The sequence below is a fragment of the Triplophysa rosa genome, linkage group LG6 (assembly GCF_024868665.1).
Source record: "Triplophysa rosa linkage group LG6, Trosa_1v2, whole genome shotgun sequence".
In the NCBI taxonomy this organism is placed as follows: domain Eukaryota; kingdom Metazoa; phylum Chordata; class Actinopteri; order Cypriniformes; family Nemacheilidae; genus Triplophysa; species Triplophysa rosa.
The window spans coordinates 12,914,625-12,931,198 of NC_079895.1; the positions used below are offsets into that span (position 1 = coordinate 12,914,625).

Sequence of the window (16,574 nt, forward strand, 5' to 3'; positions counted from 1 at the left end):
GGGTAAGGTGCCTTGCCTTACACCTCAGTCGTTACATGCCGACCCTGAGAATCGAACCGGCAACCTTCTGGTCACGAGGCCACGACTGTCCACATCGTAAATGCATGCTCAGCGCCCCCGGTCCCGTATGACATAAGGCCTGGTTCACATTTCGCGTCTAAAACTGCACTGAAAATGTGAGCTGCGCCGCTTTCGCTCTTCAAATGACCTGCGGCACTCCGAAAAGTTTAACTATTTCTAACTCGAAGCGGCGCCGACGCGTCTAGAAAAATGTGCACGCCACCGCATGCACGTCGCGACCGTGTTGTCCCCTATTTGCGCACGTCTACATTTAAAATAACGAATGAGCGCGAGGAAAAGACGCGAAATGTGAATTGGGCCTACACATTAACAAAATCAGCGCAACCATACACACCAACCCGTTGGCTAAGGCTGTTATAACTCATACCTCTAAGCAACAGTTATGATTAGAGGATGAAGAAAAGAGGATGCTTATGGCACATTTCCAAGTCATCACTTGTCATTTTAAATATTGCAATAAATATCTTACCATGGACTTTATACCGAGGTATTATCGTACAGTGAGATTTTGATATTGTTACATCCCTGGTTTATTAATAATATTGTCTACAGATATATGCGGTATGAAGCCAACCAGATAATGACAATTTTGTTTTTAACTTCATATCAATGATAATAGCCTACAAGACTACATGCTTAGCTCCATGTAAACAAAGAGGGACATCATTTTCCTTCTTGCTATCCTTGATCACAATGACAAAGTAAATATAACCAAACACCTTGCGAATATACTATACTGTATTTTTGGCTATAAACAGATATATATACATATACTGTATATATACAGTATATTAAAGTTTATTGCCTTGCCCTATTTCTCCAAACATTGTAAGAGTCTAACCTGTCTAATATAGGCAAGTCCATTTTTTGTTGATTAAATGGATAGTTCACCCAAAAATGAAAAATCTTTCATCATCTACATCAGTCCAATCTTGTATGACTTTCTTCTGCAGAGCACAAAAGATATTTTGAACAATGTTGTTAACCTAACAATACTTCCTCCCATTGTCTTCTATTGTATAGACACAAAACCACTTGAATTTCTCGAAATATCATTTTTCGAGTCATATACAAATTTTAACTGACATGAGGGTGAATAAACAATGACAGGATTTTCATTTTTTGTGTGTGAACTATCCCTTTAAGCTTTCCTTGTATTGAGTCCAGGACATTCTTCTAACACTTGCTGCCCACTGAGCAAAGGCGAAACTTTAATGCAGCCGAGTGTGTCGTTTTGAAAGCACCGTCACTAGCATTATCTCATCAGCGTGGGCGGTTGGTGCAGTGGCTTGACAGAGGTCCGGCGCGATGGGCACAGGAGACCTGAAGAGAGCCTCTGAGACGTGGACAGAGAAGGTCATTACTGCACATTAACATCTACATTCATTATAACCAACTGACCTCATAGTCAAATGCCAAATCCACTGCCCCAGCCAAAGCACACAGCCTGGACTTCTTTCGGCTCTACGTGACAATGAAATAAAATATTATACCTCTGAGGGCGGCAGGGCGAGGACTCCCAAATTTTTAATGACAGTGACTGACAAAAGTGGGTCATGGGAGGAAACCAAACTGAAGGCCTGTTGAGGTTTGCAACTATATGACAATGCTGCCCCATTTCCTTGTAACTCAGATGACGGATATGATCGTATCGGGTTTTAGGACGTGTTAGCGATGACAGACTTTCTGTATTACGTAATGTACATATGGCTTACCAAATCTGACATGGAACGGGCAGATTTTGACACAACTGCATAAGCCATGACATCTGTCATGTGAGACAGGCACATAACAACCCCATCACTTCAAACACAACCTCAACATTTCAGCACGCTACAAGTACATAGCTGTTCATCACGTTTAACAACATGTTTAGAAGAATGCTAAATGTTAACAGTGGCAATGGATCTGTTATTCTGAAACGTTTGTAAGTTTCGGTCATGGAATAAACTACAGACAGAGCTTAAACTACCTAATAGAAAGCTACAGGACTTCACAGACAAAGCAAAGGAAGCAGTTGTCACTATGGTTCAGTTACACGCGGCACATATGCTATGATGTCATGTTCTGCTTTCTTCTTTTTGTTAATATTGCTCATGAGCAGGTGTTAGCGTGATGAAAAAACTACTAGAGCTCCGTAGAGCTTTATCCAATCCTAGCCACAACTCTTTTTGAGTAACTCAATCGCACAAAATCTATCTTACAAAAAAAATGTGGAAAATTCATGCCTGGCAACCTGATTTGATATTCTTCCCGAATCAAGAGCAAACAATTAATGAACGCCCATTTTTGCTATTTTGTATATACCTGATTACATCACTGCAAAACGTATGGCTACAAACCAGCTGCTTGGGACAAATCTCCGAAGCCGTGGGATTTATCCTTGATTCGTTCCTATTTATCACGGTTCGCTCCTAGCACTTGAAAGCGCCATATGGACTCAATTGTGGTTCGTTCCTGGCACATGTGATCTGAAGATCAGACGCATGCCATACCTATGGGTTTTACCATTGGATTATTTTCACAGGGCACATTCTACGAGTCCTCGTGCCATAAGGACGGAGATCCGTTTTCGAAATGTCCTCGGAATGCGAGGTGGTGGAACCCAATGTCAAAGAAACAAATGAGAAAAGGTGCCCGCCAGATGTTTCGCAGACAAGATTAAACGCTTGGCGGTTTGATTAAGAAAGCCCATCTCCCCATCCTGCCCACATTAAGGCTTAAGAGCAATCAAAACAGAGAGCGCTACGGGATGAGTAGCAAGGCGTATGAGGATTTGGAGCCCAGGGTGCCAAGTGATGCGTTTCTGACCGCTGGTGGCCACCAGGATTGAGGGAACATGGCGTTATGAAAAGTTATCGAGAGGGTCCCAAAATGAAGTTCAACATATGCGGCACTATCCGTGACTTTCGCCATTGTGATGCCAGGCGAAGCAGCTTTTGTTAGTTATGAGTATTTATAAAACATATTTGTGCTGGACCAACAATTTTCCAATACACTGAAGAATGGTTTCCTCAGCTGCCCAGGGATGAAATTACTAAATGAACTCCAAAACGGTCCATCGATTCAGTGTTCTACGAATGAGCAGAAACACACGCACTCCTTTCTTTCAAATGTTCAATTAAATAATGTATCCCACACAGCTACGAAGCCGCGGCGCTGGTTTGTGTAACAAGGTGATCGGCGTCTTTGATGCGACTTTATTACTTCGATATGGGACCGAGGCGCATAATTTCCACTGCCTCGTTCCCTTTGAACCGTTCTGAGACAATCTCTACAGCAGGATATCCTGCCATCTGCTTCAGTAACAGAATCGCTTCGCCAGTCAGTCATTGGCGGCAGACCGGCGTACGGAGTCACATCCATGCCTTTGAACTGCTTTTAAAAAGCGGCCAAATACCCTCTTTTCCCCACCAACTTTGAAAAGTAGCTTCAGTTATCTGTGCCGAGTTAAATGGGCTAATGAAAACCTGTCCCCCCTGACAATGAAAGTCTAGCGAGAGATTGCTGCGATGGATTTTCCCCTCGATGAGCCCGATAGCACTGTGGTCCCCGTCATAGGAGGAACTGTCATTGTTTTTGATCACGCCGTTTGGATCAATACAGTGCTGGCCATCAATCTTAAGGCTTTGATTGAGCGTGCGGGACGTTTCGCAAACATCTGATGCCAGTTAAGTGCTATGGAAACCAAATTCACTCCTCTGCCAGAGAAGAGAACAATGGAAATCAAAGCAACGTTACATTCGAGTCTTCCAGGAGTGGCTTTGTGATGTGGCGGCTCCGCGGGCCGAAGCTCTTGAAAGGACACCTGATTGTCATGTGACTCTATGCAAACATACCCTGTCGGCCTGTTGTGTTTTAATACAAAGACCGGCCTTTAATAGGGCCCACCAGCATGGTGGATTTCAGTGATTGATGATGTGGTACGGCCTCGCTCAGCTGGGCTCCTGCTCGCTCGGGTCAATCACGATTGAATTACCGCCGTACGCAGAAAGCCAATTAATAAGTGAGGTCTGATGAAGTTGATCCAAAGGACACTGTGGGGGAATAGAAGCCTTTTAAAGGGTGAATTGCTCTATATTCAATGGGATCTTACAAAAGATGTTTTGATTGCGAGGTTACTTTTACCTTGTTTATTTTTCTCTCTCTCCGATGAATGAGGGCTAACCCTGCGTTTTATTACGTTAAGGGGAGTTTCCATATACTTAACCTTTCTTCTCCCTCCACTTTACCATTCCTTAATAGCACTATTACATTATTAAACACATTAAACACGGCCGTGAGAATAAAATGAAAACGGATAAAATGTCATGCAAACAAAGAGACGAACAGGAGTCCACCTGCAATATATTTCATTTCAGATGCTCTGCTTCTCTTCTGTTTGGGAATATTTTGAAATTCTTAAAAGGCTCGGACAAAGTTGGTTGCTGCGCAAAGAACCCAGGGCATGTTGACGGATGGCCGACCATGCATATAATCGTTTCCTTACACTCCGAGAGTTTGCTTTGGAAGGGGCGAATTACCATCTGAAAATGAGCTGAGAAACACTGTAGGCGAGAGTCCTGCGTCATCAGTGTCGCCTTACTTACAGCGTAACTCTTACCCGCGACACACGCACACACGCGCACACACGCACGCACGCACGCACACACACACACACACACACACACGCACACACGCACACACGCACACACAGGTGTGGACCAACATTACTAATGTCATCTTAACCCACATTTTACACACAGGGCAAATTTGTCATCGGATCGAGCGCAGGGGCACATCCATCCACGCTCATCCAAACTAAACACACAGGCAGACAGGCAAAAAGTGATCTATTACTTTTGGCACAGAGCTGTTTTCATCGATACAGTCATCTGCATTTGTGATCCACAACTGCAAATATTCAAAAAAATTCAATAGAGCATCCACAGCTATTTAAGGAGCGACACGTAACGGGACCTCAGTGGTGCGTGCGGTCCTTTAAATCATAAAAACAACACGAATGGACTGGATAAGCACTAAAAATCTTGTTTGTCAACCAAGAATCCACCGAATGTTATAACCAAATCATGCATTAGAAGGATAATGGGAAACATGTTTTTTTCATGGGGAAAAAGACAGAAGTAATGGACTGTAAACATATTAAACAAAGATTTAATGCTGCTCTTTAAAATACAACATGAATCTTTTATGTTGAGCTAACGCACATCCTGAAACACATGTGATTCATATTCATGGAGATATATTGAGCTCTAATAAAATGGGATACATATATATATATATTTACAATTGTGCTGTCAACCAATTATAATGAAATTAAAGACTCAATATGCTGATTAATTGATTAAATTAATCCTATTTGAAGAAAAAATACCCCCAATAAAAGATTATTATATAAGATACAACTAACACAATAAAAACATGATAACAATAAAAAACAAAGTCTGGAACCAAACTCTTCATATATATATATTTTCTATTATATAAGAATTATATAAAGTTTATTTGCAAAAACAGATTTTCAACAATCATGTTTTTTATTGTACATTCAAAGTAATATCAATCAATCTGCAGTTGGGTTGTTTTTGACCAAGTAATAATAACAACAACAAAAAAAGTTCTGTTTTTGCAAATAAACTCTTAATACAGTATGTAGATCATAACATTCTGAAGACCGTTCTATACATAAGAAAAGATGTGAATTGTATATGCAGAACATGCTTACAGTCTCTCTAATCTTTAAACCAGAGCACACAAACTAGCCAAAAAAATGCCTCGTATCAAAATGAATTCACAATATTGTTCTACTCGGTTCAGGTCCTGCTTGCTGTTCATTATGAATCTAATAAGAAGCAGGCCCCTCCGTGAAGCTGCTTCTAGCCGGCTTTTTTTCTTGACATTGCTTTGGAACGGTGAGACGAGAAAAGCACCACCCAATGCTTGCTGATCCAAGACGACAGTTCGAGAGGCAAATACTGAAGCCAATCTCGACTGCGTAAGACAAGTCAACACAAAATACACAGCACAGTGAGATTTAAAAGCTGTAGGGGGTGGGGGGAGGAGGGGGTAACAGTGTGCCCAGAGACCCCGAATCAAAATCAAAATCAATTGTTAAAAAAATCAACCAGTGAGACCACAAGGACATGAAGCGGAACGCAAGCCTGCAAGTGTACTGCATTTTAAATATTTAGTTTTAGTTGGGTTGTTCTTTAGTCAATCAGTATTAAAAGACAACGTTATTAGTTTTTCTTGAAAAAAAAGAAGCAAAAATCACCAATAAAGGGATTAAGTGACATTACGTTTTTTTAATACCCTATCTAATAAATTGTATCCCTATATGATTTTCAATTTATTATGCTGATAACCGGGACAGATAAAACACCTCAAACCCTAATTTTCATGATTTGTTCTGAACTGCGTCTCACAAAAATAAAATATATCAAACATAAACATAACAAAAATATTTACACCCCCTACAACCAAACAGACTCATGAAGAAACCGCTGTCCCAGAGCTGATTCTGTAACTGAAGGGCATTTAGCGTGTGTGTGTGTGTGCGTGTGTGTGTGTGTGCGTGCGTGTGTGTGCGTGTGTGCGTGCGTGCGTTTGTCCAAGCACGCGTGGATCTGCAGCCGAAGCTTGTCAAGTGTTCCACACAGGATATTAAAGCTGTCTATTCTAATCACTTTCTTACACAACTTTGCCCACTCGCCATTAACCACGCACGCATACGCGATCAGCTTTTGGGGGGCGGATTAAGAGTGAACTCGCATGTGTTTTTTTTAATCAGTGATCCCTGGAAGGCTTGAGGGAGGGATGACAGACCTTGTGACTTCAGGAAAGCGAATCGGGAAGTGGAGCACGCGGCACTTGGGACGGATGAGCCGGTCCAGGTCTTTGGGTCGATGGTCTGGCATAGTCTTCATGAAGGTGGAGATGGAGGACAGGAAGGACTCCATGTTGAATGAGGAGTTGAATGCAACCACATCCGCAACCAGGCTGGGGACAAAAACAGTGTCACAAAGATGTGTATTTATGCATTTTATTCAACATGACTTAGAGGGATAGTTCACCCAAAAATGAAAATTCTGTCATCATTTCATCATTTCAAACCTGTAAGTTCTTTTTCTACTGCAGAACACAAAAATATATTTTGAAGAATATTGGTAACCGTACAACGGGGGAACCCATTGACTTGCATTGGTTTTGTGCCCAAACAATAGAAGTCAATGGGTCCCGCCGTTGTTCGGTTCTGCGGAAGAAAGAAAGCCATACAGGTTTGAAATTACATTAGGTTGAATAAATGATGATCGAATTTTCATTTTTGATTGAAATATCCTTTTAGGCCGTGTTCGGACTTGACATCTTTTTGAAGCTGCTAGTGTCTGTTATAGATTATAATCCTATGGAGTAAACCGTGTTTTCAAAAAACGTCCTGAGCGCTTTTTTAAACGCCAGCGCCTTTTTCTGCAGCTCAGAGCATCTTTTGAGGTTGAAAAAAAGTTCAATTTTTCTGAGAAAAAGAAACACCCTACGTCAAGCTCCTTTTTCACAGCTAACCAATGACAGAGACCTGTCGTTTCCATAACAACATGCAAGGAACGTGATTGGCCGAGAAGGCTCAAGCTCGAAAAGATAAAATGGCGGCCGAAACGCCCTTTTGAGCATAGTTTTGTATAAATGTAAGTTTAATTTTCACTTTCAACAACTTCTGATTGCATTTCTAGCAAGAAATTAGTATTGTAGTTTTTAAATATGTCATTAGTTATTGCAAAGACGCTCTCTGTTTATAATTCAAATAGATTTCCGTTACGCTGCCTATCTGTTTCTCTGGGCTGCCTTCGTGCGCAGACGCTGCCTCCGAAGTCATGGCGTTCGGCTGCTATTTGTAACCAAACACTGCCAGCGTTTAGTTTTACTAAAAAAGCACCTTTGTCAAATTTTTCTTGTCAAAAAAGAAGTCAAGTCTGAACACGGCCTTAGAGTGCATTTAAAGAACAATTATTTCGTTTTTTAACATGCTCCCTGGGAAAATTCACACCCACGACCTTGGTGTTGCTAGCGTAACGCTCTACCAGTTAAGGTACAGGAACTAAAGACAACAAAGGAAAAAAATATTTGAAAACATGGCGTGTTCTTAAATGGGCCACTTTCCAAATAATTGCAGGCAGCCACAAAATGTCAAGCTTATCACAATAATGCCCCTTAATTAAATTAATTCTCGAAAATGAATGTTACTAAAAACAACATATGTTTTGCAAAGCAAACTTCACTCATACGCTGAACGTCTACAGTAACTAGTCATTTTATAAGACTAATACATGTTGATTATAATCTGCAGACACAAACACACCATGTTTTTTTTAAATGGCGCACTGATTAACCCCAATTGCCGGAATCAATCACGGCATTGCGCTCAATTAGAGAGTGAATTAGAGGAGCCGAGCTCTTTTTTGTGTCGCTCTTCTGCCACGTTAATAAAGTCGAGCGAGCAAAGGGCCTCTGAATTATTGACATGATACTCTGACAAACAACAATCACAATGTATTCCAATTAGAGCGCTTAAAACCCTTTCTTTCAAACATCAAGATTGATTATGACATTAGGGTTTAAAACATCCAGTTCTTAAGTATTAGAGCACCATTATACGATCCCATAATTACCAAGCACATCATGCCAAGCACTGAACATGATGAACTATTCTTTCTTAGACACACTAGCTTTGTCCAAAACTCAGTGAGCTGCTACGAACACATCCATTTAAGACGTCACAGGCATTCTTCCAATGCGAAGTCTGTTTCAAGAAGTTTGAATGTTGATTTTGGTGCTTTATCAAAAATGTATAATTTCACTATCATATTGCTAGCAGTTGCAAACAGCAAACTATATTAAAATCAAATGTAATTCTCATATAGTACGTGGAGCACTATTTTTTTTGCCTATGTAGAGCTTTCAAAATTAGTCACTGATGACATTTTATAATAGTTAAAATGCAGTCTTGAAAGGCAACATGGCTATGTAAGCAGCTCAGCAGAGGGCTTTAAAATTCATCCTGTTACAGAAACGGGACTTGTTTTTGAGCTATACACCGAGTGTATTAACATATGTAAAACATTATATGCATGTTCTTCATTCAACTGTACTTCTGTAACGTTGATGAAATTCTTACCATGACAGGATCTGGTTGTAGCCATACTGGAAGTCTCTTTCTTGGCTCTTGCGGACTGGATAGACCAGCTGGTTCTCATGGAAGTACAGAACCTTCTTTAGACGGCCGAGATCAAGCCGCAGGGCTACAAGCTCAGCGAGATTGAGGACAGAGCTGGTGAACAAAACTCTGCGGCAGAGACGGGGAAAAAACAACCATTACGGTGCGATCTATAATGTCATTTGTTGAATGTCAATAAGTGCTTGAATGTGTCAAATAAATCAGGCTATAAAAAGTATATTCTCTAAAGGTTGCTTAACTGCCCTGAAAAGTGTTTATCTATGATTCACTAAAATCTATGCATATAAAATATATTTTTTAATAAAAAATATATATCCAATATACAGTCGCGAAAAAAATTAAGAGACTATACCAAATGTTTATTTAAAATAAGCATTTCTAGATGTGTTGTGGTCATTCCAGACCAGTGTCTGTTGTATTTCAATAAAATCAAACCTCAGGAGTGACAAAGTCATCCAAAAACAAAGTGCAAGACTGATAGCATGACAAGACACATGAAAACTGTGATAAAATGGGGATTATCACATAAAAAGTTATTTTTGAACTTTTCCTAAATACATGTACAAATATTACTACTTGTATTGCTTAAAAGTGAATATCAGCTTGTTTTCTTTGCAGTATTTGAGGTCTGAAAAAAAAACAAAGCATATTTTCTGTTATTTTGACCTGTTTCTCAAGTTTTCATTTTCTGCAAATATATGCAAATAGAAAAAATATTTTTATTTGAAAGTTGGTAAAAAATGTTGTTTGTAGTTCACAGAAAAAAACAAAAATGATAATTTTACCTAACATACTGTATAGGCTACCCGTTTAATATAATATATAAAAATTAATATAATATATAATAAATATATTTAAAATCTGAAATGGTCTCTTATTTTCTCCGCGGCTGTATATATCTTATTTTTAACTAATTATGTTGTAAAATGAGAATAAGGCTAAACAGATGCAAAACTGTCCCAACTGTATGTAAGCAAAAATCTGATGACAAAATGCATCATTTAAAATACCAAAATCTCAACACTTGCTGAGTGAAAAATTACTGAGGTTAATGAACACTGTTATTTACACAAGTAGGGGAGCATTGAAGATTTTACCCTTGTATGTGCTAAGAGCCATGGGACAACAGCTTTGAAGTTCACTTCTGGTCTCCCTAAATGAACCCAGCCTCCTCTCCGAAGCCACTCTTAACCCCGCAGCCCGCTCGCCAGCCTCTTTGATGTGGGGAGCCCGCGGCCTTGCGACCGTGACTCCACCACTGTCAGAAGAGTCCCTTTTATGCTAATCTACAACCCCTAACAAATTTTTAATCTTAACTATACGAAAAACCAATCATGCCGCGTTCACACGAGCGAGAATAGACGGCATCTACCGTCTCATGCCCCTGTAACTGTGTGGCAGGATTAGTCCGTTCCGCATCTCTTTTAGGGACCCCAAACGCAACCTCCTGATCCTCACCCGTGTGCAACTCTATAATCGAACCAGATGATATTTTTAGCCGTGCTTTCCTATCCCTGCTGGAAATTATCAAGTGGCGGGCGTCCAATACTAACGAAACAGGAGGACTTACGTTGGTTCAACAGGAGGTGAGGCCAGAGACTTGAGATTGATGCTTTTGAGGTCAGCCCGGTTGATGTGGTGGGCGAGTATGCAGATGCATAACTGAAGGTCATACTGTATAAAATGAAGTGATTTGCAGTCACACCAAAGATGAAATTGAAAACAACGGTGTAACACTATTAAATGTAAAAAAAAAAAACCTCCTGATCAAAGGTACTTGACCGAAAAAGCAAGTGTTGCTCTTGGCACGCCATAGCCTTATCACCTTTGAATTTTTTGCATGCATGAGTGGATGAGTTGATGTAATGTTTTGTGTAAATCTATGAAAATTGATCCGATTCATTATTAAAGACATCTAAAAACAATAATAATAATAATTAAATGAGGGAAATTTGCATTTCTTAATACATTAAGAAAAAATGTGCAATAAACTGCAACAATTAATAATGGTTATGCAAAGCTCAAACATTAGGTCGGCACACCTAAATACACAACACTGGACTGGATACAAGCCTGCACGCATTTATAAGTGACTATAAGAAATTAAGCCCAGAGCAGCTTCAAATAAGAGGACATGGCAACACTGACCAGATTTCGAGGTTGTTGACATGTAAGAGGTTATGACAGTGCAAATTTGAAGGCTTCAGGAATGAAGCGCTTGTTTTGTCTTTTGCTTAACTTCGAGTGCAGCGAGATGAGATTGCAGCTGAAGGAATGTTCAGGGCTTCCCCCACCCACCTGCGGTTTCTCTGTCCCTAAAAGGAAGCTAGAAAGTCCCCATCCGATTCTATTCTGTAAACGTGTTTGTGTCCTTGTCATGCAGGTCTAGAAATTGTACTGTATATCAACTGGAGGTTTTGTAGATCATGTATGGGCGGTTTCCCGGACAGGGCTTAAGCCTAGTCCCAGACTAATTTAAATGTTAGAGGTGTCTTGATCGAAAACAACTTGCACTGACAAATCTTCTAAAATCTTCTAAAAAATATCAGTGCGATTGTTCCATCTCAAGATGCAAAACCATGTTTTTTGTAAAGTATGTTTTCTAAATTGACTTAAATATTCTAATTTAACTAAGGCCTAGTCCTGGCGAATCCTTGTCTGGGAAACCGCCCCTTGATGTCTAAACCTCCCCTCGTGGTGTACACTTTGAAGTGTTAAATACCACTGTATGATGAAGATAATCTAGGTCAGTGGTTCTCAACCTTTTCATGGTCGCGCCCCCCTGTAAACCCATTTAAAGAACTGGCGCCCCCCCCCATACTGTACATTGAGAATAGATAAGATCATGTGTAAAATATGTTAGATATAGTTAGATATATACAGTATATTACAAAATTGTTAGAGTTTTGCAGCTTCAGACAGAAGATTGCCCTCCGTCAATTTGCAATTGATTTCCTCCGTGCATTCCCGATCGAGTTCCAAACGTTGGGGTTTCGGGGAACCGTCGCGCCCCACCTGAAGTGCCTCTGCACCCCCCGGTTGAGAACCAATGATCTAGGTCTAATTTTGGTTAATGTTGATGTTTATCTTTCATCCGCAGCAACTTTCAACACTTGTCATTTTTTTAATAGTATAAATGTCAAACCTGATCACGAACAAACCATAATGTTTTAGCAGGCGAAACATTTTGTTTATTCTCATTTTTGTTATATTGTGCATTTAAATAAAAATAAAACTCCATTAGTGAAAAGCAAAATTAAAAAACACCTTGATAATTTATACCCCCTTTTTATTGATTTGTTTTATCATTTATTTGTTTATTTTGTTACCACACATTTCACCATTTAGATTTTGTAACTATATTTTATATTTATTGGTTTGAAAATGTGCACAATTTTCCCCATCCTATTCATTTAAAGGAAGTAATCTGTAAACCAGTTCTGCAGACCTTTTCAAAATGTTCAACATAAGTGATAATGGACCTAAAAATTGCTTATTTAAAGGGATACTCCACCCTAAATGAAAATGATGTCATGAATTTCATTTCTTTGTTCTGATGAACATTTGGAAAAATGCTTGTAAGCAAACATTTCTTGGCCACCATTGACTACCATAGTAGAAAAAAATTAAAATGGTAGTCAAAGGTGCCCCAGAACTGTGTGCTTTCCTAAATTCTTCAACATATCTAATTTTGTGTTCAACAGAATAAAAAAAGATAGAATAATTTTCCTACTATGGTAGTCAATGATGTCCCAGAAATGTCAGTTGCTAACATTTTTCCAAATATCTTTTAAATGTATCTTTTAATACATTTAAACAGGTTTGGAACAACTTGAGGGTGAGTAAATGATGACAGAATTTAAGGTGGAGTATCCTTCTAATTGTAAAATTTTAATAAATGCTTTGCTGTTTGTAGATTTTTTTCCATAAATACTTTTTAAAGACATAGAATAGTTATGTCCTTAAAAACATAAATTAATAATAACATAAATACATTTTTGTAAACTATATTCAACCTCATGAACTGTGCTGACCTGTAGAGGGAACTGGCTGGAACTGCTTGCATGAAGTACAGGGCAGAAGTTCTGGCCCTCCAGTGCCATTTCTTAGCAGGCAGAGTGAAGCTTACACAGTCTTCAACACTTTCCTGGAGAAGATCAAGCAGCTGTTTGTGAGAGCCGCCATTGAAAGCCTCCAGCAACAACACACTCATGGACACAGCCCGAAGTAGATATCTGCAGTGTGAGAAGCAGAAACATGAAAACTGAAATGAAAATGCATAAAATTAAAATAAACATTATCTTTCTATGACTCACATAAAATGATGACAAAAAACCTGATACAATTACAGCTTATAAACAACAACCACAGGGTGTTAATAAAAAAAATTACCTACGTACAGTACTTTCCAAGTCACTTAGAATTTCATTATGTATGTGTCACAACGGAGGCTCAAGTCATAGCTGGAGTGCAAAATGAACTACGAAGCAAAAATGAAATACTTCAGCTGATCTGCTGGAAATTGACCTTGATGTTGTTTCGGCAACTAAATAAAAACGTTGTGTAATGGTATGCAAAACTGTCTCTCACAGACGATAACTGTTAGTGCGAGCGTTGAAATTACGGTAACAAGATCAAGCGTAGAGTAAATCGTACTTTTTTAGCCGTCTATTTAAGATTAAAAAAAACATTTTTCCCCTCAGTCATTCACCTAGAGTCAGATGAGAACATTGCTGAGCATAGCACTTTATGCTAGCATGCAGAACTGTGAAAAATGAACCAAAACTTTGCAACAGGGAACTGGAAATGTAACAAGTAATGTAGGTTTAAGCGTCTAACCTAAAAGGCTGGGGTTTTCCAAACGCTCGGATAAACTGAGTGGGATTTTCTCACACAGTGATTTACCTCTACCCATTTACCTCAGAGACTGCGTTTTACACAGGTAAGGCGTGAAAAGCATTCAACCTCAAAATGGAGAGAAAAGTGAGGGGTTAATGTAGATGCGTTCTGCCCCAACACAGTTTGAAAGGGAAACCCCGTGGTGCCCTACCTTGCAACCAAAAGCATAATCATGACAGACATTAATCCCGAGTCATCGATGGCTGCATTCAAAAAGCATGCCAGCATAAAGTGTTAAAGGACTAAATATTACATTTCTTTCATCATTTACTCACCCTCATGTCATTCCAAACCTGCGTAACTTACTTTCTTGTGCAGAACATAAAACGTTGGTAACCAAATAACACTGGCCCCTGTTGACATCCATTGTTTCAAGAGTTCGCCTCGCAGATAATAAGTACAGATGATAAGGGACGGATAGTATGAATATTTGGCGTGCTGTCCCGGGGAGAGGGCTCCGAGCTTGGTAGTTCCTCCGAACTCGGAGCGCCCGCCCCTTGTCTGGGGAGAGGGCCCGGTATGTGCCCGGACTTGGGTCGTTGCCCCCCTGTTATACTGCGGTAAAAATGGTCTGATGGTGAGGAGTTGGGGTGGAGGAGGGATGCTGCGAAAATGTAGAGAGAATGAGGTAAGGCGTCTTGTCTATTTGTAGGTGGGGGTTTTTGCCCGAGCTAAAAGGATGATTGGTGAGATTGGTTATGCCGGGTTAGTTATCTGATTTGTGAGATTGGTCATAGCAAGCCAGCCGGGTAAGTTATCTGCACGTGCTCCTCCCGAACTTTGTTAATAAAACATAATTAATAATAGGCGCAAAACCACTGACACATTTCTTAAAATATCTTCTTTTGTGTTTCAAAAAACAGGGTTTTTTTCAGGTTTGAATGACATGAGAGTGAATGATTGACGAATTTTTGTTTTTGAGTGAACTATTCCTTTAACTGTAAAAAAAAACAGAAGAGTGGGAAATTAAAGGGAAAGCTCAACCAAAAATGAAAAATATGTTAACATGTTTTTAAGAATTTACACTGTTCTCTTACACGTAATAAAAGTGGATAAGTCCAAGTTTTCCACCAGTAACGGTTAGGTTTAGGGGTGGGGTTTCAGTATTTCCTCTTTTAATAATTGTACATTTTTGTATGATTCACATTGTACAAATTCATACGAATTAGCCACGTCATAAAATAGTTACAAATTCCCTTGAAATCAGGTTGGAACAGCACAGCAGTGGTTACTATTTACCTTTATTATATGGAAAAAAGAGCAAGATTTTGCTATGAAAAAAAAATTGTTTTCTTAAAAATCTGTGAAGGCCAGATGAAAGATTTACATGCTACACCATGTGATACCCATGTCAAAATAAAAGGTGATAACACATAAATTGAATTTGCACAGAACGCACAAGTCGCTTGATTTCCAACAGTGTATCGTGCACCTGCACATTCACAGAACCTTGATGACACCTTAAAATGAATGGAGGTCAACATAAAAGCCCTGCGCCATTTTTACCCCCATACGTTTACTCACAAAATGAACCAAACATATTCCCTCCTCCTTTTTCACAGAAAAAAAACATGCTTGTTCCCCGAGGAGACAGGCCGTTATCTAATCTGCATTATTCCAGATGAAATGCAGGATTTCCTTTGGCTCTTGGAATACTGGGGAAGAGGCTGCTTAGAGACACACGGCCTCAGAGTACGAAAAAAATCTGGGATGCAGCTGATACATCCGCAGGGGCAGCGCATAAAGACGTCATATCAAGAGCCAGTACCAATCCTGACGATTAAACCCATCAGTAAAAGTGACTCTACCAATGACACCAATAAGTGCCAGTACAGGGGGGCGGATAGCATGGCACTGCCCAGTGACAAGCACCCAGAAACATGGCGCATTGGAGCGTGTGAGCCAACTCGCAACACCTCATTTTAACAGCCTCTAGCCATCCGTGGATATCTTGAGTGTGTAAGCGTGTGTGAATGTGTGTGTGTGTGTGTGTGTGTGTGTGTGTGTGTGTGTGTGTGTGTGTGTGTGTGTGTGTGTGTACATGTGTGTGTGTGTGTGTGTGTGTGAAAGTAACCAGTCAGCGTTCCGTCAGACAGGACAAGATGAGGCCTTAAAGTGATGTGGTCTTTCTGGAGGGCTAATTCAGCCAGAATGAAACATCCGATTATGTACTCCCACACAGCAGACCAAAGCCACGGCTGATCACTTGAAATTAGACTTGAGCGATAGGAGGAAATAACATGAGGATGAGATTTGAGAACCACGCTGCATGAGGGCCAAATCCAAATGAACCAATAGAATAAAGTGGGGTATTTTATGTCTGCAATTATGTCTGTATATGCAGGACCGGTATTAGGCTGGTTTG

At 39.8% G+C, this 16,574-nt stretch overlaps 1 protein-coding gene across 4 annotated transcripts in view; it reads right to left on the reverse strand.

The window, feature by feature from the left end:
* Positions 1 to 16,574, reverse strand: part of gtdc1 (glycosyltransferase-like domain containing 1) — a 44,570-nt gene that overhangs the window by 24,019 nt on the left and 3,977 nt on the right. For 2 of the 4 annotated variants that reach the window (XR_008963130.1, XM_057335997.1), the window contains exons 2-4: positions 13,345 to 13,545; positions 9,251 to 9,418; positions 6,907 to 7,080 (exon numbers count right to left, since the gene is read on the reverse strand). Coding sequence is in view for 3 of the 4 variants with exons in the window: in XM_057335997.1 (XP_057191980.1) it covers positions 6,907 to 7,080; positions 9,251 to 9,418; positions 13,345 to 13,523 (521 nt within the window). In the remaining variant the exon portion in view is untranslated. Of the gene's footprint in view, positions 1 to 6,906; positions 7,081 to 9,250; positions 9,419 to 10,880; positions 10,985 to 13,344; positions 13,546 to 13,702; positions 16,149 to 16,574 lie in introns of those variants that run through there. The other 2 variants (XM_057335998.1, XM_057335999.1) reach the window with 2 other exon arrangements.